Genomic DNA, 13,926 nt, shown 5'->3' with positions numbered 1-13,926 from the left:
GAGAAATCTTTAAAGACAAACTCTGCTCATCAAGAATTGACAGGAAACTATGGGTTTTGTACATCTGGTCATCACTGAATATATGTGATTGTAGATTTAAGCCACTGTGTCGTGGGCCCTGCCCTGGGGGCAGCCTAGGTACACCCTCAAACTTCTGCAGGGAGGCTGCTAGTACTCCCAGAGTGGGACAGCCATCTTGTGCCACCAGGGGGTCGAAAGGACCCAGTGGGCCCCTCCTCCAGCTCCTACCTCTATCCTACCAATTAGCACATTAAAAAAAAAAAAAGCTAGGAAAAATACAGTATATAAAGGGTAAGACAGAAGGAAAAAGCAGAACAATGTCCTTGATCTTCACGGTAGTAAAAAGTTGATGTTGATAGATAACATTTAAAATGTTTTAAATATTAGAAATGAGACAAAATACTAAAGGACTAACGTGTCAGAAATTTTAGTGCACTAACTAGCTACCAGGCCTTCCAAATCCCAAGCAAAACACACAGACACAAACAAATATGCATACACAAATAAAATAAAATAACAGAGAAAGAAACACAGAAGATACAATCTACTACAAATGGTAAACATAGATTAAAAGATGCGAGAGGTGTTTAAGATACAAAACTGAATAGGGAGAAACAGAGGGGCTTCCCTGGTAGCTCAGCTGGTAAAGAATCTGCCTGCGATTCAGGAGACCCCGGATCGATTCCTGGTTTTGTAGGATTCCCTGGAGAAAGGACAGGATACCCACTCCAGTAGTCTTGGGCTTTCCTGGTGGAATCTGCCTGAAATGGTGGACACCTGGGTTCGATCCCTGGGTTGGAAAGATCCCCTGAAGTAGAGCATGGCAACCCACTCCAGTATTCTTGCCTGGAGAATCCCCATAGACACAGGAACCTGGCGGGCTACAGTCCGTGGGGTTGCAAAGAGTCGCACACAACTGAGTAACTAAGCACAGCACGGCACATGAGAAACAAGAGTATTTATATGAATAAAATCAATCATGTTAATAGTGGACTGTGGATGGGAGAGGGGTGGGAAGGAGGTTCAAGAAGGAGGGGACATATTTATACTTATGTTTGATTCCCATTGTTGTATGGCAGAAACCAACGCAACATTCTAAAGCAGTTAGCCTCCAATTAAGAATACATTTAAGAAAATAATGGATTATAACACTGAATTTTAAAAAAGCATGAGCTTAAGTTGAAACTCAAAAATATTTTTAATAATATGTTAGGGGTAGGGATTGTCTTTTCCATAGCACAATGCTGGCTATACCACAGATATGAAATTGACACACATCAGGGACCAATAAAGGATGGTAAACTTTTTACAGAAGGAGCACCATAGAATACGATATTCATACACTCTCAAAAGCCCACTAATCAAATTACTCATTACAGACACAAAATCTGCCTTTTCAATGAACAGATCTTATCAGCCTCTGCATAACAGTGTTCAATGTTAAAATAATAATCGTGGAGACAGGTAAAGTGGACACTCTTAACCTCCAAACAGGCTGCGCTAGGAAGCACACAGCATGTGCTAGATGTGTTCTTGGCAAACAGGGTTTACCTGAATTTAATCATGAGGAAATGATCAGACAACTGCAAAAGGTAGACCTTTGAGTAGACAACTGACCAATCCTCTGCAAACAAGTCAATGTCACGACCATCAAGGACAACTACAAAAAGGTGAGGAGATGTTTGAGGTTCCAAAGGACTAAAGAAATACAGGAACACAATCTTTTCAGTCCTTTGGAACCTACAACATCTCGTCTCCTTTTTGTGGTTGTCTTTTTGGGGCAAACATCGACTGTTTGAAAAAAGACAGGCCAGTTGTCTGGTTCAAAGTCTAAATTCTGCAGTTATCTGGTATCTACCTCAATATTAAACACAGGATAAACACTTGAAGCAAGAACAATGTATAGTAAATGCTGTCTGCTTTGAGCACAGTCCATCCGGTGGCAAAGAATGACCGGGTTGATATGTTGTCTTCTTCTAATTGTTCCCATGCTGGTGTGTGGAGGATGAATATTTAGAAGAGCAAGAGTTAAGGTCTTTCCAAACTGTGTGTCCATCAAAGCATCGATCACCTTACTGAGGATTACATGCGGAGGCTGATGACTGGGATTACTCCCATCAATTCTGTCCCTTGGAGTGTGGAGAGTGGTCGTTGGTTGGGACGTTCGTTCTCAGGAAAGGATCCCTCTGGCGTTGCTGAGGTTGAAATTGAGTTGCTGTGGTTGAGTTTTTTTTTCATCAAATGGAAAAGGTACATATTATAGTGTGGTTTCTCAAATTGACGATATCTTTTCTTAGTTCCTAACGTAATTGGTATCTGTGAAAGACAGACAGAGAGAAGAAATGTGAGTCTTTGTTAGATCCTGCTGAGCCTGGAGGGATGGCAACATGGTGACTGGGGCCAGGGGCAGACAGAGCTCCTGTTGACAGGACGAGCTGAAGGGAGAGCCACAGGCTGGCTGGAGAGGAAAGTGAGGTCCATGATTTCGAAGGAATACCTCCCTGAACTTTCACCTAGCCTGTGGTGCAGCATCTAAGGACCCTTGTCCTCACCCCACCTGTGCTTGGGGATATCTCAGCTCAGAGCTTCTTCAGAGCCTCATCTGGATCCCTACCACTCAATACTCAACGGTCATTTCACTCTTGAATCCCCTTCATCTGTATGCTTTCCCACACGTTCAGGGATGGATGTGCTGAGCATCCCTCAAACACAATTAGAAACAGACTGCTATGGGAGCAGAGGATCCTCAATTGAGAAAGACACCCTCTTCTTACCTCTGCAGCCCCGCCTTCTGAGGAGGAGAAGCAGGCTACCGGAGACTCCTGGAATGTGAGCACCAATAGGGACCTCAGAATGTATCCAAGTCCAGTTTCATAATTTACAGAGGAGGAGCTAGGTTTTCAAGGGTCTAAGGACTATCCAAAACCACATGACTTGTTACTGACAACCCAGGCCACAGGCCCTTCCTATATATTTGCGGGAAGGGAGAGGAGAAGGGGAAAAGCTCCAATCTGGAGGAGTCAACAGTTAATAGAGGCTGTTTGGTCATCCTCCTGGGCAGGAATAAGGCTTTCCAGGGAAATCCAGCTCCAAAGAGACTGAGGAATGAATGGAAAGGAATGACTGAGGAATGAATGAATGGAAAGGGGAAACTCAAAATAAAATTAGCGAAAAGAGAGCAGGGAGTGTCACTGTGTCTCAACCCATTTGCATCCCATGGACACCAAAATGCTATGGAGGTGATTTCATGCTGGATCTTCCTTAAGGCATTTCTAGGAATATCCTTGACATCTACACAAATAAAACTCTGAAGTGAAAGAGGGTTCAGTTTAGTTATCCTAAATTCTCATCAACTTTTCCTCAAACTTTTCTCAAAGAAAGAGTCTCTACTAGTATTTTATGCTGGTGTATAGAAAAACATCCAGGAAAACATCTACTTCTGCTTTATCGACTAGGCCAAAGCCTTTGACTGTGTGGATCACAACAAACTATGGAAAATTCGTAAAGAGATGAGAATACCAGACCACGTTACCTGCCTCCTGAGAAACCCGTATGCAGGTCAAGAAGCATCACTAGAACGGGACATGGAACATGGACTGATTCCAAACTGAGAAAGGAGTATGTCAAGGCTGTATATTGTCACCTTGATTATTTAACTTATACCCAGAGTGCACCATGCGAAATGCTGGGCTGGATGAAGCACAGCTGGAATCAAGACTGCCGCGAGAAATATCAATAACCTGGGATATGCAGATGACACCACCCTTTTAGCAGAGAGCGAAGAGGAACTACAGAGCCTCTTGATGAAAGTGAGTGAAGAGTGAAAAGGGTGGCTTAAAACTATGCATTCAAGAAAAAGAAGATCATGGCATCTGGTCCCATCACTTCATGGCAAAGACATGGGGAAACAATGGAAACAGAGACAGATGTAATTTTCTTGGGCTCCAAAATCACGGCAGATGGTGACTGCAGCCACGAAATTAAAAGACGCTTACTCCTTGGTAGAAAAGTTATGAGAAACTGAGACAGCATATTAAAAAGCAGAGACATGACTTTGCCAACAAAGGTCCATCTAGCCAAAGCTACGGTTTTTCCAGTAGTCATGTATGGATGCGAGAGTTGGACCATAAAGAAAGCTGAGTGCTGAAGAATTAATGCTTTTCAACTATGGTGTTGGAGAAGACTCTTGAGAGTCCCTTGGACTGTAAGCAGATCCAACCAGTCCATCCTAAAGGAGATCAGTCCTGAATATTCATTGGAAGGACTGATGCGGATGCCGAAGCTTCAATACTTTGGCCACCTGATGTGAAGAGTTGACTCCTTAGAAAAGACCCTGATGCTGGGAAAGACTGAAGGCAGGAGGAGAACGGGACAAGAGAGGAAGAGATGGTTGGATGGCATCATCGACTCCATGGACACGAATGTGAGCAAGTTCTGGGTGTTGGTGATGAACAGTGAAGCCTGGCATGCTGCAGTCCATGGGGTGGCAAAGATTTGGACAGAACTGAGCAACTTAACTGAACTGACAGAAGGGCATGTCAAAGGATCAATATAGCAGGATAAGGCCTAATATTCATTATGGGGCTTTTGCATAAAGGATAGATTCCATGAAAAATAACTTGTCGAATCTGCTGTTCTGAGCCAGTTAGTAGTCTGTGAAACAAGTTTAGTGAATAGCTAACTGCATGTGGCATTTTAACAGTAGAAAAGGAAACACTAAATTTTATTCTTGTGGCAAGGTGGGGGTTGATTTTATACTTTGGGGTCTATGTAATGTTTTTTTCTTTGTTTTATTGTATCTTTTACTATAAAAATTGTGAGAAACTTGAATCCAAACAGAGAGATTATATATCTAACTTAACTATCTACGTCTCTTTTTTTCTCTTTTCTCTTCTCCAGGCTCTACAAAACAGTTCTGTTGAGAGAAAAATGCAAATTCCCTTACTTGTTACTATTCAGCTTTTTGAGGAAGCAGCCACTCATAGGCCACTGCCATATTGGTTCCTTATATCCTATCAGATCCACAGTCCTTCTAATCCTTGAGGCATATTAGCAGAGCTTTGATATCCAAAGCTCATCCCCAGAACTTTAAAATCAGAATTTCAATGGATTGGGTGTAGGCATCCATGTTACCTCAAAACTCAACCCGTTTTCATTTTACAACAGCATGATTTAGAACTACACACTAGACCACCTACACTATTTCACACCAGTCTTTTTATTTTCTCCTTCTAATCCAACATGGACTTCTCTCCACTGGCCCTAAAGATGTTTTGGTCTTTCTCTGTTACTCGCATATAAATAATTGGCTTTCTCAATTGCATTGTCTGAAGCAATGATTATCTTTATTCGCATGTATCTCCCTGGGTCTTCATAAACGTGGCCCAAAGTTAATTCAGTACAATGCTGTCCTACATTCCCTGGCCTCAGATTTCAACTCAGCTCATTTTTCTGGGCTTTTACTAATATGGAGAAGGAATCATGTGAGTAAACTGGAGAGGTCTGAATACCTGTCCATCTCATGCCCTATGTATTTTGAAAACCTGGCTTCTGTATCTCCTTTCCCCCAAAGTCCCTTTAGGGAGCCATTTACTGTCCTCCACCTAATGCCAGCTCCAGGGAGTTCCTGCAAGTCCCCTGCACATTAGCAAAGTTCTGCCTATCAGAGGCTGTGGGGAGTCATGACTCAGGTGAGTGCAGCACTCCTACCTATGACCCAGGGTCTTATCTTATTTTAGTAATGAAGGCCTTTTCCTTCAGTTCCAGTGTTTCTTATTCAGGTGCAAAAGCTGAGGGTTAAGGGCTGTCCTAGCTACTTTCCTCCAGAAGCCAACTCACATGCGAGTGATTCCTTAAGACACGATCCTGAAAGAAAGAGGCAGTGGACTTGGAGGCAGGGGCAGGGAAAGTAAGGTGAAGAAACCAAGCATGTGTGTGATTTAAGGCCAATGTTTTCAGTGGCTTAAATGCTGCTATTCTGATGAGGAGGACCACGGATCTGGGCTTCCTTGTGGCTAATAGGAAAGGTCAGAGGGAATATGAGGATGGCAGCAGTGGGAAAACAGTAGAGGTCCGAGTGGAAAGAGGAGATTGAGATGGAAGGGCACTGCAGGGTGGCAGCCCCCATGGAAAAGAGAGGAAAGACCACACAGAGGTAGTGTCAGCTGTTGAGTGAACAAATGAGGAAGAGAACAATTAGTGGGAGATTTAGCCACAACAGATAATGAGCATAAGGTAGAAGTACATGGAATTACCATTGTTCCCTAAGCTTGAAGGCCAGGGAATCTGCATGCCAGTCTCCACTTGCCAAACAGCAGTTTTCTTTTGATAATCTTCTCCTTCAGGACACTTAAGCACTTCATCTTGCTACACACTGGATGCACGTGTGCGCCTGCTGCGGCGCCCTCACCTTCCAGCTTGGGAGGGTTCTTCATTCTGATGGAAGCATCCAGCTCTGAAGATAAAACCACAACCAACAGGATCCATTGTTAATCATGATTTACGAAGACTTACTCCTTCACCCAAGGAGGACATCAGGTACAGAAAGTGTCCAGGAACAAGAAAGGCCATCTGAAAGCCCATGGGTAGGTGAAGACAATGGGGATAGTTTTATATTTTCTTTTTTGCTGATCTTCCTTATACTACCCAGGATTGTTAAGTGTGCCACAGGGCAAACATGCTTCCGGATGCCAAAAATGAGCCAAGAAGAATAAAACGGATGACAACAGAAATTCCTAGGTAGAAAAGACAAAGGCAAGAAACTCCTACAGGATGCAGTTTGCACTGTTGGCTGGGAAGAGATGAAGCAAAGTCAAAATTGAAGGAAAACCTCATGAGAGAAAAGAAGTGGGGAAGTGTAAATTGGAAGGATTTTTAATGTGCATGAATATAGACTTCATATATATGTAAACACACTACATATGATATGTATATATAATTTAAATAAGACATAGACGATATGATAAAAATGGAAGAAGACTCACAAGTGAGTGTGTTTGTGATGGAATAAATGAGTGAAGGATTGGAGCTATTGAATGGGTCATTCTATTGGCTTCCTGATAAGTTGAACTTGGAAAACAAAATAGAAAAATAAGAAGAAGGAGCAAGAAGCTCTGTTTGGTGACAGGAACTAGGAGATATGAGCAGTGGGTGGGAGCCACAGTGTGGAGGGGTGTGAAAGTAAAGGGCATTAAAACTACCCTTTGCTGCAAAATCTGCTGTGAAGCCTGGGTTTATGCTCAGGACTCCGTGGGAGGTGAGCAGGAAACAGAGTGACCGAGCCAGTGAGGTTCAGTCTTGGCTGAGAATGTGGGAGGCCAAGCACAAGAAAAGGAGACACGAGAGGGAAGAGAAGACAAGAAACACCGCAAGACCTAGTGGCTCTTGTCAGGCTCTGCATCCCGGCCCTCCCTGGGCACTTTCCTTGAGACTCTCCATGCTGCCACAAGGCGTCTCCTTCTTATCTCACCTCTACCTGAGGACATGGGTCTCTCCTTATTCCTCAGATGAGGCCACAGCCTGAGGGATGAGCACCAGGTCGAGTCAGGGTCCAGGGGACGATGTGGAGAGCAATGGAGGGTAAGGATGAATACGTCCCAGATGAAATGGATGTGAGGGTCTGAAAGCTCTTTTAAGGAAATTTGAACAGATGTGGACCCAGAGGAGAGGAAAACTAGGAGACGGACATGGAGATGAGTGGAGAGAAGGACTTAAATGGAGTATCGTAAAAGGGACAGGTGGGTGCACTTCAGAAATGAGGGTAGCCCTTTATTCTAAAATGAAGGTACAATGAGGAAAATCAATTGGATATGAAAAGCAAACATGGGACTGAGTTGCAGGGCCAGTGTTTACACTCCTACTGAATGTTGCTAATACACTGTTACTGAGAGCACCCAACAGGAGTAAATCGCCTTGATGACACATGTTGAACGAAGAGGAAAACATTGCCAAGCTACCTTTCTGAGAAAGCAAGGGAAGATGGGGTCTAGAGAAAGGGTAGACCATAAAGCCTATGCTACCATAGAGGAAACAACCATTGTGCAATGATTTTGTAAGTGTTAAAGCACCAGAAAGACACAACGCTTAGATATTCTATATTCATAGTGGTTATCAAACAAATTTTAGTGAATCAGACACTCTGGACATTATGCTGTTTACAATTCCCAACAATCATGCAAAGGAGAGAATTTTTCAAGTGTTCAGATGAGGGACGAGAGAGGTAAATACCTAGGAAGATAAACAACGTGGCTCAGTTAAACAAGCAGGAATATGCAGAACCAGGGCCTGAGGCTGAGCTGCTCCTGAGGCCCAGGTTCTTGCTCACCTCATTCTGGTAGAGGGTCACAGGTTTCAACTGGGCCGACAGCGGGCATGGGAGAGGCCCTCTGCCTCCTTCACCCACAGCTGTGTGATGACCAGTACATGGACCAGAGCTTTCGAATCCCCTTTTCTTTCTTACCCAGAAAGAGTGGTCCTTGGTTTCCAGAATCAGGGTTGGTGGGAAAGCCCTGGGTGGTGGAAGAAAGACCAAGCATGGCTTTGCTGTCACCACAGTCAAAGTGCTGGTCCAGCTGCCGCTGCAGACAATTGGTCACGTGGGTGCTTTCCTGAAGCTGTGCTTGTGGAGTTTGCACCTCTGACCCTGGGAAACTCACAGGCCCCTGGTGACAGTCCACCCAGGGGTCACCTGAAAAGAAAGGAGGGTTCAGGACCAGTGGAAGCTTTTCCTTGCTAAGTCCTCTCTGGACACCCATTTCTACCGTCCTTGCCCATGAGTGAAACCACCCAGAAACCCAGACAACAAAGGCAGACATCGATGTGAAGAAGATGCCATATTTCTGGCTGTGACTGGGGTGGTGAGAAGGCAGGTGCCAGGCTGCAATTTCTTGAAATGAGAAATCAGACACTTGAGTCTAGAGGGTTTGGGTGACACAGGAGGTCAAGCCTCGTATTCTGTTCTTAGCCTCCGTCTTGTAACCTAGAGAAAAGGATCTAGACAAGCCTCTAGGCATGGGGGGAGAAAGAGTTGTTGATATCTGCCCACAGGAATAAAAGAACAGGGAGAGACATATGGCCTGAAGGCTTCAGGTACTACTAGAATTTGAGCTGAAAGAGAGAGTACACGCCAGACCCTTTTGAACTTCCTTGCTTGAAATTTTTGCCTCTGCTTTCACTCAACCATACATGTATATATAGAAGAAAATCTATTCCACATGGAGCAGACTGGGGGGTGCATGGTATTAGCAGCTAGGACTAGTGGAGAAGAGGTCTGAGACCCTCTTGGAAACACGCCTGTGTCTCTTTAGAGAGAGACACAATGTATACTCCTTCAATACACGTTCCTCCACTGGTGCCTGGACAGTGCTCCTAATGAAATCTGTTTCTATTTCTACTGTGAAATGAGGACATAGTCTCAGAACGCGGGCTAACCAAAGATATCAAGTACCCTCCTCAGGTCCAGGTCAGGCTCATGTGAGGTCACAGCCGCCAGGGCCTGCTCTACATTGCTGTGGGGCTCTCCTCTCACCTCCTGCTGATGCATCTGCACCCTCAACAAGGTTTGTTTAACTGTCTCTCATGGATCTCTTATCTCTTAAGTCTTCCAGACAGCATCTGTGTCTGACTCTCCTCAAAGATTCATCCAACCTCCTTCTAACTGTTTTCTCTGATTCAGTCCTCTCCACGCTCTCAAAGGTCACCTGTCTTATCACCCCCCAATCCTGTTTTATCACATGTTCCTCAGTTGATGGAAATTCATCCTCCCTTCTCTGCTCCACAGATCTAACCTCCTCACTCGCCTTTCCAGTGCTCCTGTCTTCTAGTCCCTCTTTCTTCTGCAACATCACTGCCCACAACTCCCTCTGCAAATCCTCCCAGGACTCAGGCTGGCCCCTTTCTGACCCCAGCCCTGCACCAGGAGCCTCTGCGAGCTTCCGGGGCTTTTTCCAAAAGCACTTCTCTCAGTCTGGTGTGCCCTTCATATTTCCATCAGGCAAAGTTCATTAATCATTCATCCTCCTATTTTAGGACACTTGATCAGATTTTAGGATAATTCATATTGGGTAAAGGGTAAATCCTCGTATAAAATTTGGTGTTTGAAAGAACTGTCAAAACTACATATCCCCTCATTCTCCAATGTTATTTTGAATCAATGTCTAGGATTGTTTTTAATTATCGTTGTGTAACTTCATCATCTAATTTTCTTTGTCTTTTCTTGAGAATGGGTTTTATTAGACCTATGCTTTGAGTATTCTTTCCATTGACAGAATATAAAATAACCGAACATTTTATCCAACATCAACAATTCTGCCCAATATTGTTAGTGTGGGGAAAGTCCTCCAATAGAAGATCAAGTTGTAATTTAAAAATCAGGTGTTTGTGTTGTTTCTGCAGGGTTTCTCCTTGTACAGAGAGGATGGGGTAGACCTGACTACTTGTACCCACATGGCTGCATAATAGCTATCCACACTGGACTCAGGTTATCATGAAACTCAAGACACAGGATGGATCCCTGTATAGTTTAGATATTCCATTCATCCATCTCAATCCATCTGTGGGGATTTGGCCTTTCCCGGCCCACTGTGTACAATGGACTCGCAGGACTGGGCCGTATCACTGACATCTCACTTCTGAGACACATGTCTGAGCCTCACTCATCCCCTTCACAGGAACCCACACCCGGCTGTCAGTGTTTCTGAGATAGAGCTCCACAGTTTTTTAATGGCTTCAGCACAGCCAAATTCAAGGTGTCCCTGGACCCATCGTGACAGCAGGTGACCTGGGGGCAGGAGGTGGGGACAGGTGTGGACTCTCACCCTGGCTGATTCTCCAGAGAGCCCCGTGGAGCTGTGGCTCCACCTGGAGGGGCTGGAGGAGCCGCTGGCTCTGCTCTCAGGACAGAGTGCACAGAGGGATAGGGAGCTGGCAGGTCTGAGTGAGGGACCACAGGGGTTCTCTGCAGCCCTCTGGCAACTTGATGTTGAAGATTAACATAGCTGCAAATCATTTGGTCGGGGCAAAGAGGAAAAGGTGAGCAACATCCTCTCTTAGTCACGGATGGTCCAACTACTGAGAGGAGAGGACACAGCCTGAGCCAGGGAGTCAGGCCCAGGAGAGGTCAGTGTCCCACCCGCCAGTGGCCAGGAGTCTGGGGCAAGTGAAGGGACCTTGCTGATCCTCAGCGCCCTCGGCTCCGCTATGAGACACCACAGGCACCTGAGAGGGTGCCTGGGAGGGCTGAATGGGGTGTAGTGCGCTTGGAGCTCACTTAGTAAGGAGCATGGCAGGCAACAGGGGCACAATAACTGTGTGTTCCCTTTCGGGTTTGCGAACTACTGTGATCCTGAGAAAGCCTTTGCTTCTCTGCTCCTCAGGGAAGAATGAGAAATAAGAAATCAAGATGATCTTATGAATCAAAGTCCTAACAATAAAAATACTTCTCCTAAAGAAAAAGTCAAAAAATAGCTCAAGAAGGATTTCATACTAGGTTTTCATTTCCATACCCTACGAACTGCTACCCAAGGGGACCTGGCTCATAAATTAGCTCAATACCCCTATCAGATACACAGGTTATGGATAGTTTCCATGCGGTTATGCCACTGAGATTGCATAAAACATTGAAACTATAACCCGCACGTGGAAGACTCCTTTTGGCTGCACAAAGGATGAAACACAAGGGTGTCTCTTGAGGATGGAACAACAGAGACAGATACTTGGCTTCATGGAAATGACAGGGCATAGGCAGATTTGATGTTCAGGAGCTAGTATCTAAATGCTTCAGAGGGAGCTTGGCAGCCCAGGGGTAAGAATCTAGAGCTGGGGAACAATAGAACATGCTACAAATATGGAGCAGATTGCAATCATGAATGAAAAGCCAGAGAACTTGCCAGAAACTTCAAGAAATAAAATTCGCAACAAAATGTCATGACTACAAGGATTCTTATCTTGATCAAAAGAGCTCTGTTACACAAATTCCTGCAGGTGAGACAGTGGTAGCTGAGATTCTGCCCTGATCCCTCCACTTGCCCTCTCTGGTCTGACGTGATACCAGAAGCCTGTGCTGATGAGATAAGTTCAGGTGACAGACGGCAGCCTGGGGCAAGAAGAATGCAAAGGCTCGAGATGCCTTTTAAAAATTGAAACTGAGAACACAGTTCTAATCAACCTGAGCCTAGGAACCTGTCTGGGAGTACTCACCGTTTACACCTAGATCCAAGAAATCTTCTCTTGTCTCTGTTGGGAAGGAGGCACTTCTATAAGGATGACAGGAACCTGTCAGATGATGGCCACTAGAAGCAGCCAGGTAACATTCATCCAGTGAGTCCGGCTGGACTTCATTCTCTTCTACCACGAGCTGATCCATACTGAGATTTGAGGGGTTGGGAGAGCAGATGGTTAAACAAGAGGGATTAGTCAACCTAGAGCCACAGCTGGTTTTGGTGGGAGGGTTAAGGGAGAGGTTGCAGAAAACAAATGGGGAGTCCCCTTAAAGGAGGTATAACAATCCCCCCCACCCACAACTCCCATCTGGGGTCTGAAGGCGCTTGCAAAGGGAAAGGGAGAGAGAGTGAAGGAGAGTGAGCATGAGATGCTCTGAGCACAGAGAAGAAATGAGCTCAGGAGGAAAATGAGCCACCCCAGGACACACAGTCATGTCACACACGTCCTCAGAACATAAAGGTGACTTCAAATACACCATAAGTTTTGTTGAAATTTACATGCTGCATCCAAATGAATACCAGCTCTGGCATCATAATGGACTCCTGGAAATCTTGTCTCCAAGACCAATATTTTTAATACTGCAATGTGACATGAATTTTTGTTTCCTAGATACTACCTTGTCATGAAATACCTGCCAAGGTCATAACACTAAAGACAGAGGCAGATAAGTATCGCATGCTGGTTTTCATAAGAAGGAGAGAACAGAGGAGTCCAAGAAATCCTGTGGCTGATCAGTAGCCCTGCTTCAACTGATTGCAAGTTACTATCATTGAGAGGGATTCATGAAGGGTGAAAACAGACAACCTTGTTCCAGGGACAATTTGTGGTTGTCTGAATGGAAGAAATAGGCATGTTCAGCGCTTTCTGATTCCCCTGCATGTGAGATGACCAAATGTCACCACTGATGTCAGACCCATGTTTCTCCATAGTTACCTAGAACAGATGATGTCTTGATCTTCCTTGTCCTCCAGATCAGCAAGATTTTCTGTGGATAAATTCAGACAAGTTGAGAAACACTTAGCAGATCTCATTGTGTAAATTAATAATCCACTGTCCAATACTGCCATGGGGACGACAATATCAGCACTGCGATGACAGGCTATTTAAGGAGGATATGCCAGATGCCTCAAGTTGGATCTCTCAGACTCTCCTTGGCTTGCTTTTCAGAGCCATCAGGCCAGATCTCCCTTCCCTGGTAGATTCTCACCACAGTATCCTCTTCCAAGTCTGAGTAAAAAGTTCAAGATTCATCTTCCCCACAGAGTCTGGGGAATAGCCCACAGCAATCGAGCAGAATATTGTCATACTCAGGCCTTTCTCATCATAAGCTGACTACTTTAGCAGAATGATGAGTGGAATGAACAAAACCTAGAATCACATGAATCCTAGTTGTTACACGGAACCTTCAGTCATTCATGGGGTGGGAAAATGCCAGGGCTCTGCCGTGCTTTGCAGAAACATACAAGCAAGGTGATGGGAGGGCTCTTTGCATCCTGGGGTCCAGATGCTTGGTTTGCTAAGACAAGCAATTTAGAGGAGACAGACACCGGGGATGACAGCAGTGACACCAGGGAAGCAACAAATCATTAAGGCTGTTAGCGCCTCTGGAAAGGCACAGAAATTCCAGGGACACTTGGGTATGGAGATGGGAGCATTGTGGGCAAGAAGAGACATTGCATTGGAGTC

General features: G+C 44.9%; 2 protein-coding genes and 1 long non-coding RNA gene across 4 annotated transcripts in view; 1 reads left to right on the top strand and 2 right to left on the bottom strand.

Moving 5' to 3' along the window:
• LOC145504780 (uncharacterized) overlaps positions 1–5,344 on the top strand; it is a 10,648-nt gene extending 5,304 nt beyond the window's left edge. The window contains exon 3 of the long non-coding RNA XR_014052478.1: positions 4,921–5,344. This is a non-coding gene — a long non-coding RNA (uncharacterized LOC145504780). The remainder of the gene's footprint in view (positions 1–4,920) is intronic.
• The window catches only part of LOC145504747 (NBPF family member NBPF20-like), a 532,650-nt gene that overhangs the window by 195,846 nt on the left and 322,878 nt on the right, over positions 1–13,926 (bottom strand). The gene's annotated exons all lie outside the window — the stretch shown is intronic.
• LOC145504753 (NBPF family member NBPF4-like) lies at positions 1,201–13,926 on the bottom strand. 2 transcript variants are annotated; one of them, XM_081486064.1, is made up of 6 exons: positions 13,704–13,926; positions 13,174–13,225; positions 12,217–12,383; positions 8,480–8,707; positions 6,276–6,475; positions 1,201–2,337 (listed from the first exon to the last, which is right to left on the bottom strand). In XM_081486064.1, exons 3-5 carry the CDS (start codon positions 12,380–12,382, stop codon positions 6,285–6,287), a joined length of 585 nt encoding a protein of 194 aa, XP_081342190.1. In that variant the 5' UTR covers position 12,383; positions 13,174–13,225; positions 13,704–13,926; the 3' UTR covers positions 1,201–2,337; positions 6,276–6,284. The 2 variants fall into 2 exon arrangements, with proteins under 2 accessions (XP_081342190.1, XP_081342188.1); XM_081486062.1 differs by lacking the exon at positions 13,704–13,926 and having other exon boundaries at positions 13,174–13,365.

This window comes from Giraffa tippelskirchi, chromosome 5 (assembly GCF_054371585.1).
Source record: "Giraffa tippelskirchi isolate mGirTip1 chromosome 5, T2T-mGirTip1v1.2.pri, whole genome shotgun sequence".
In the NCBI taxonomy this organism is placed as follows: Eukaryota; Metazoa; Chordata; class Mammalia; order Artiodactyla; family Giraffidae; genus Giraffa; species Giraffa tippelskirchi.
Note: the sequence above shows the minus strand (reverse complement) of the source record. Positions and strands in the feature narration are given on the sequence as shown.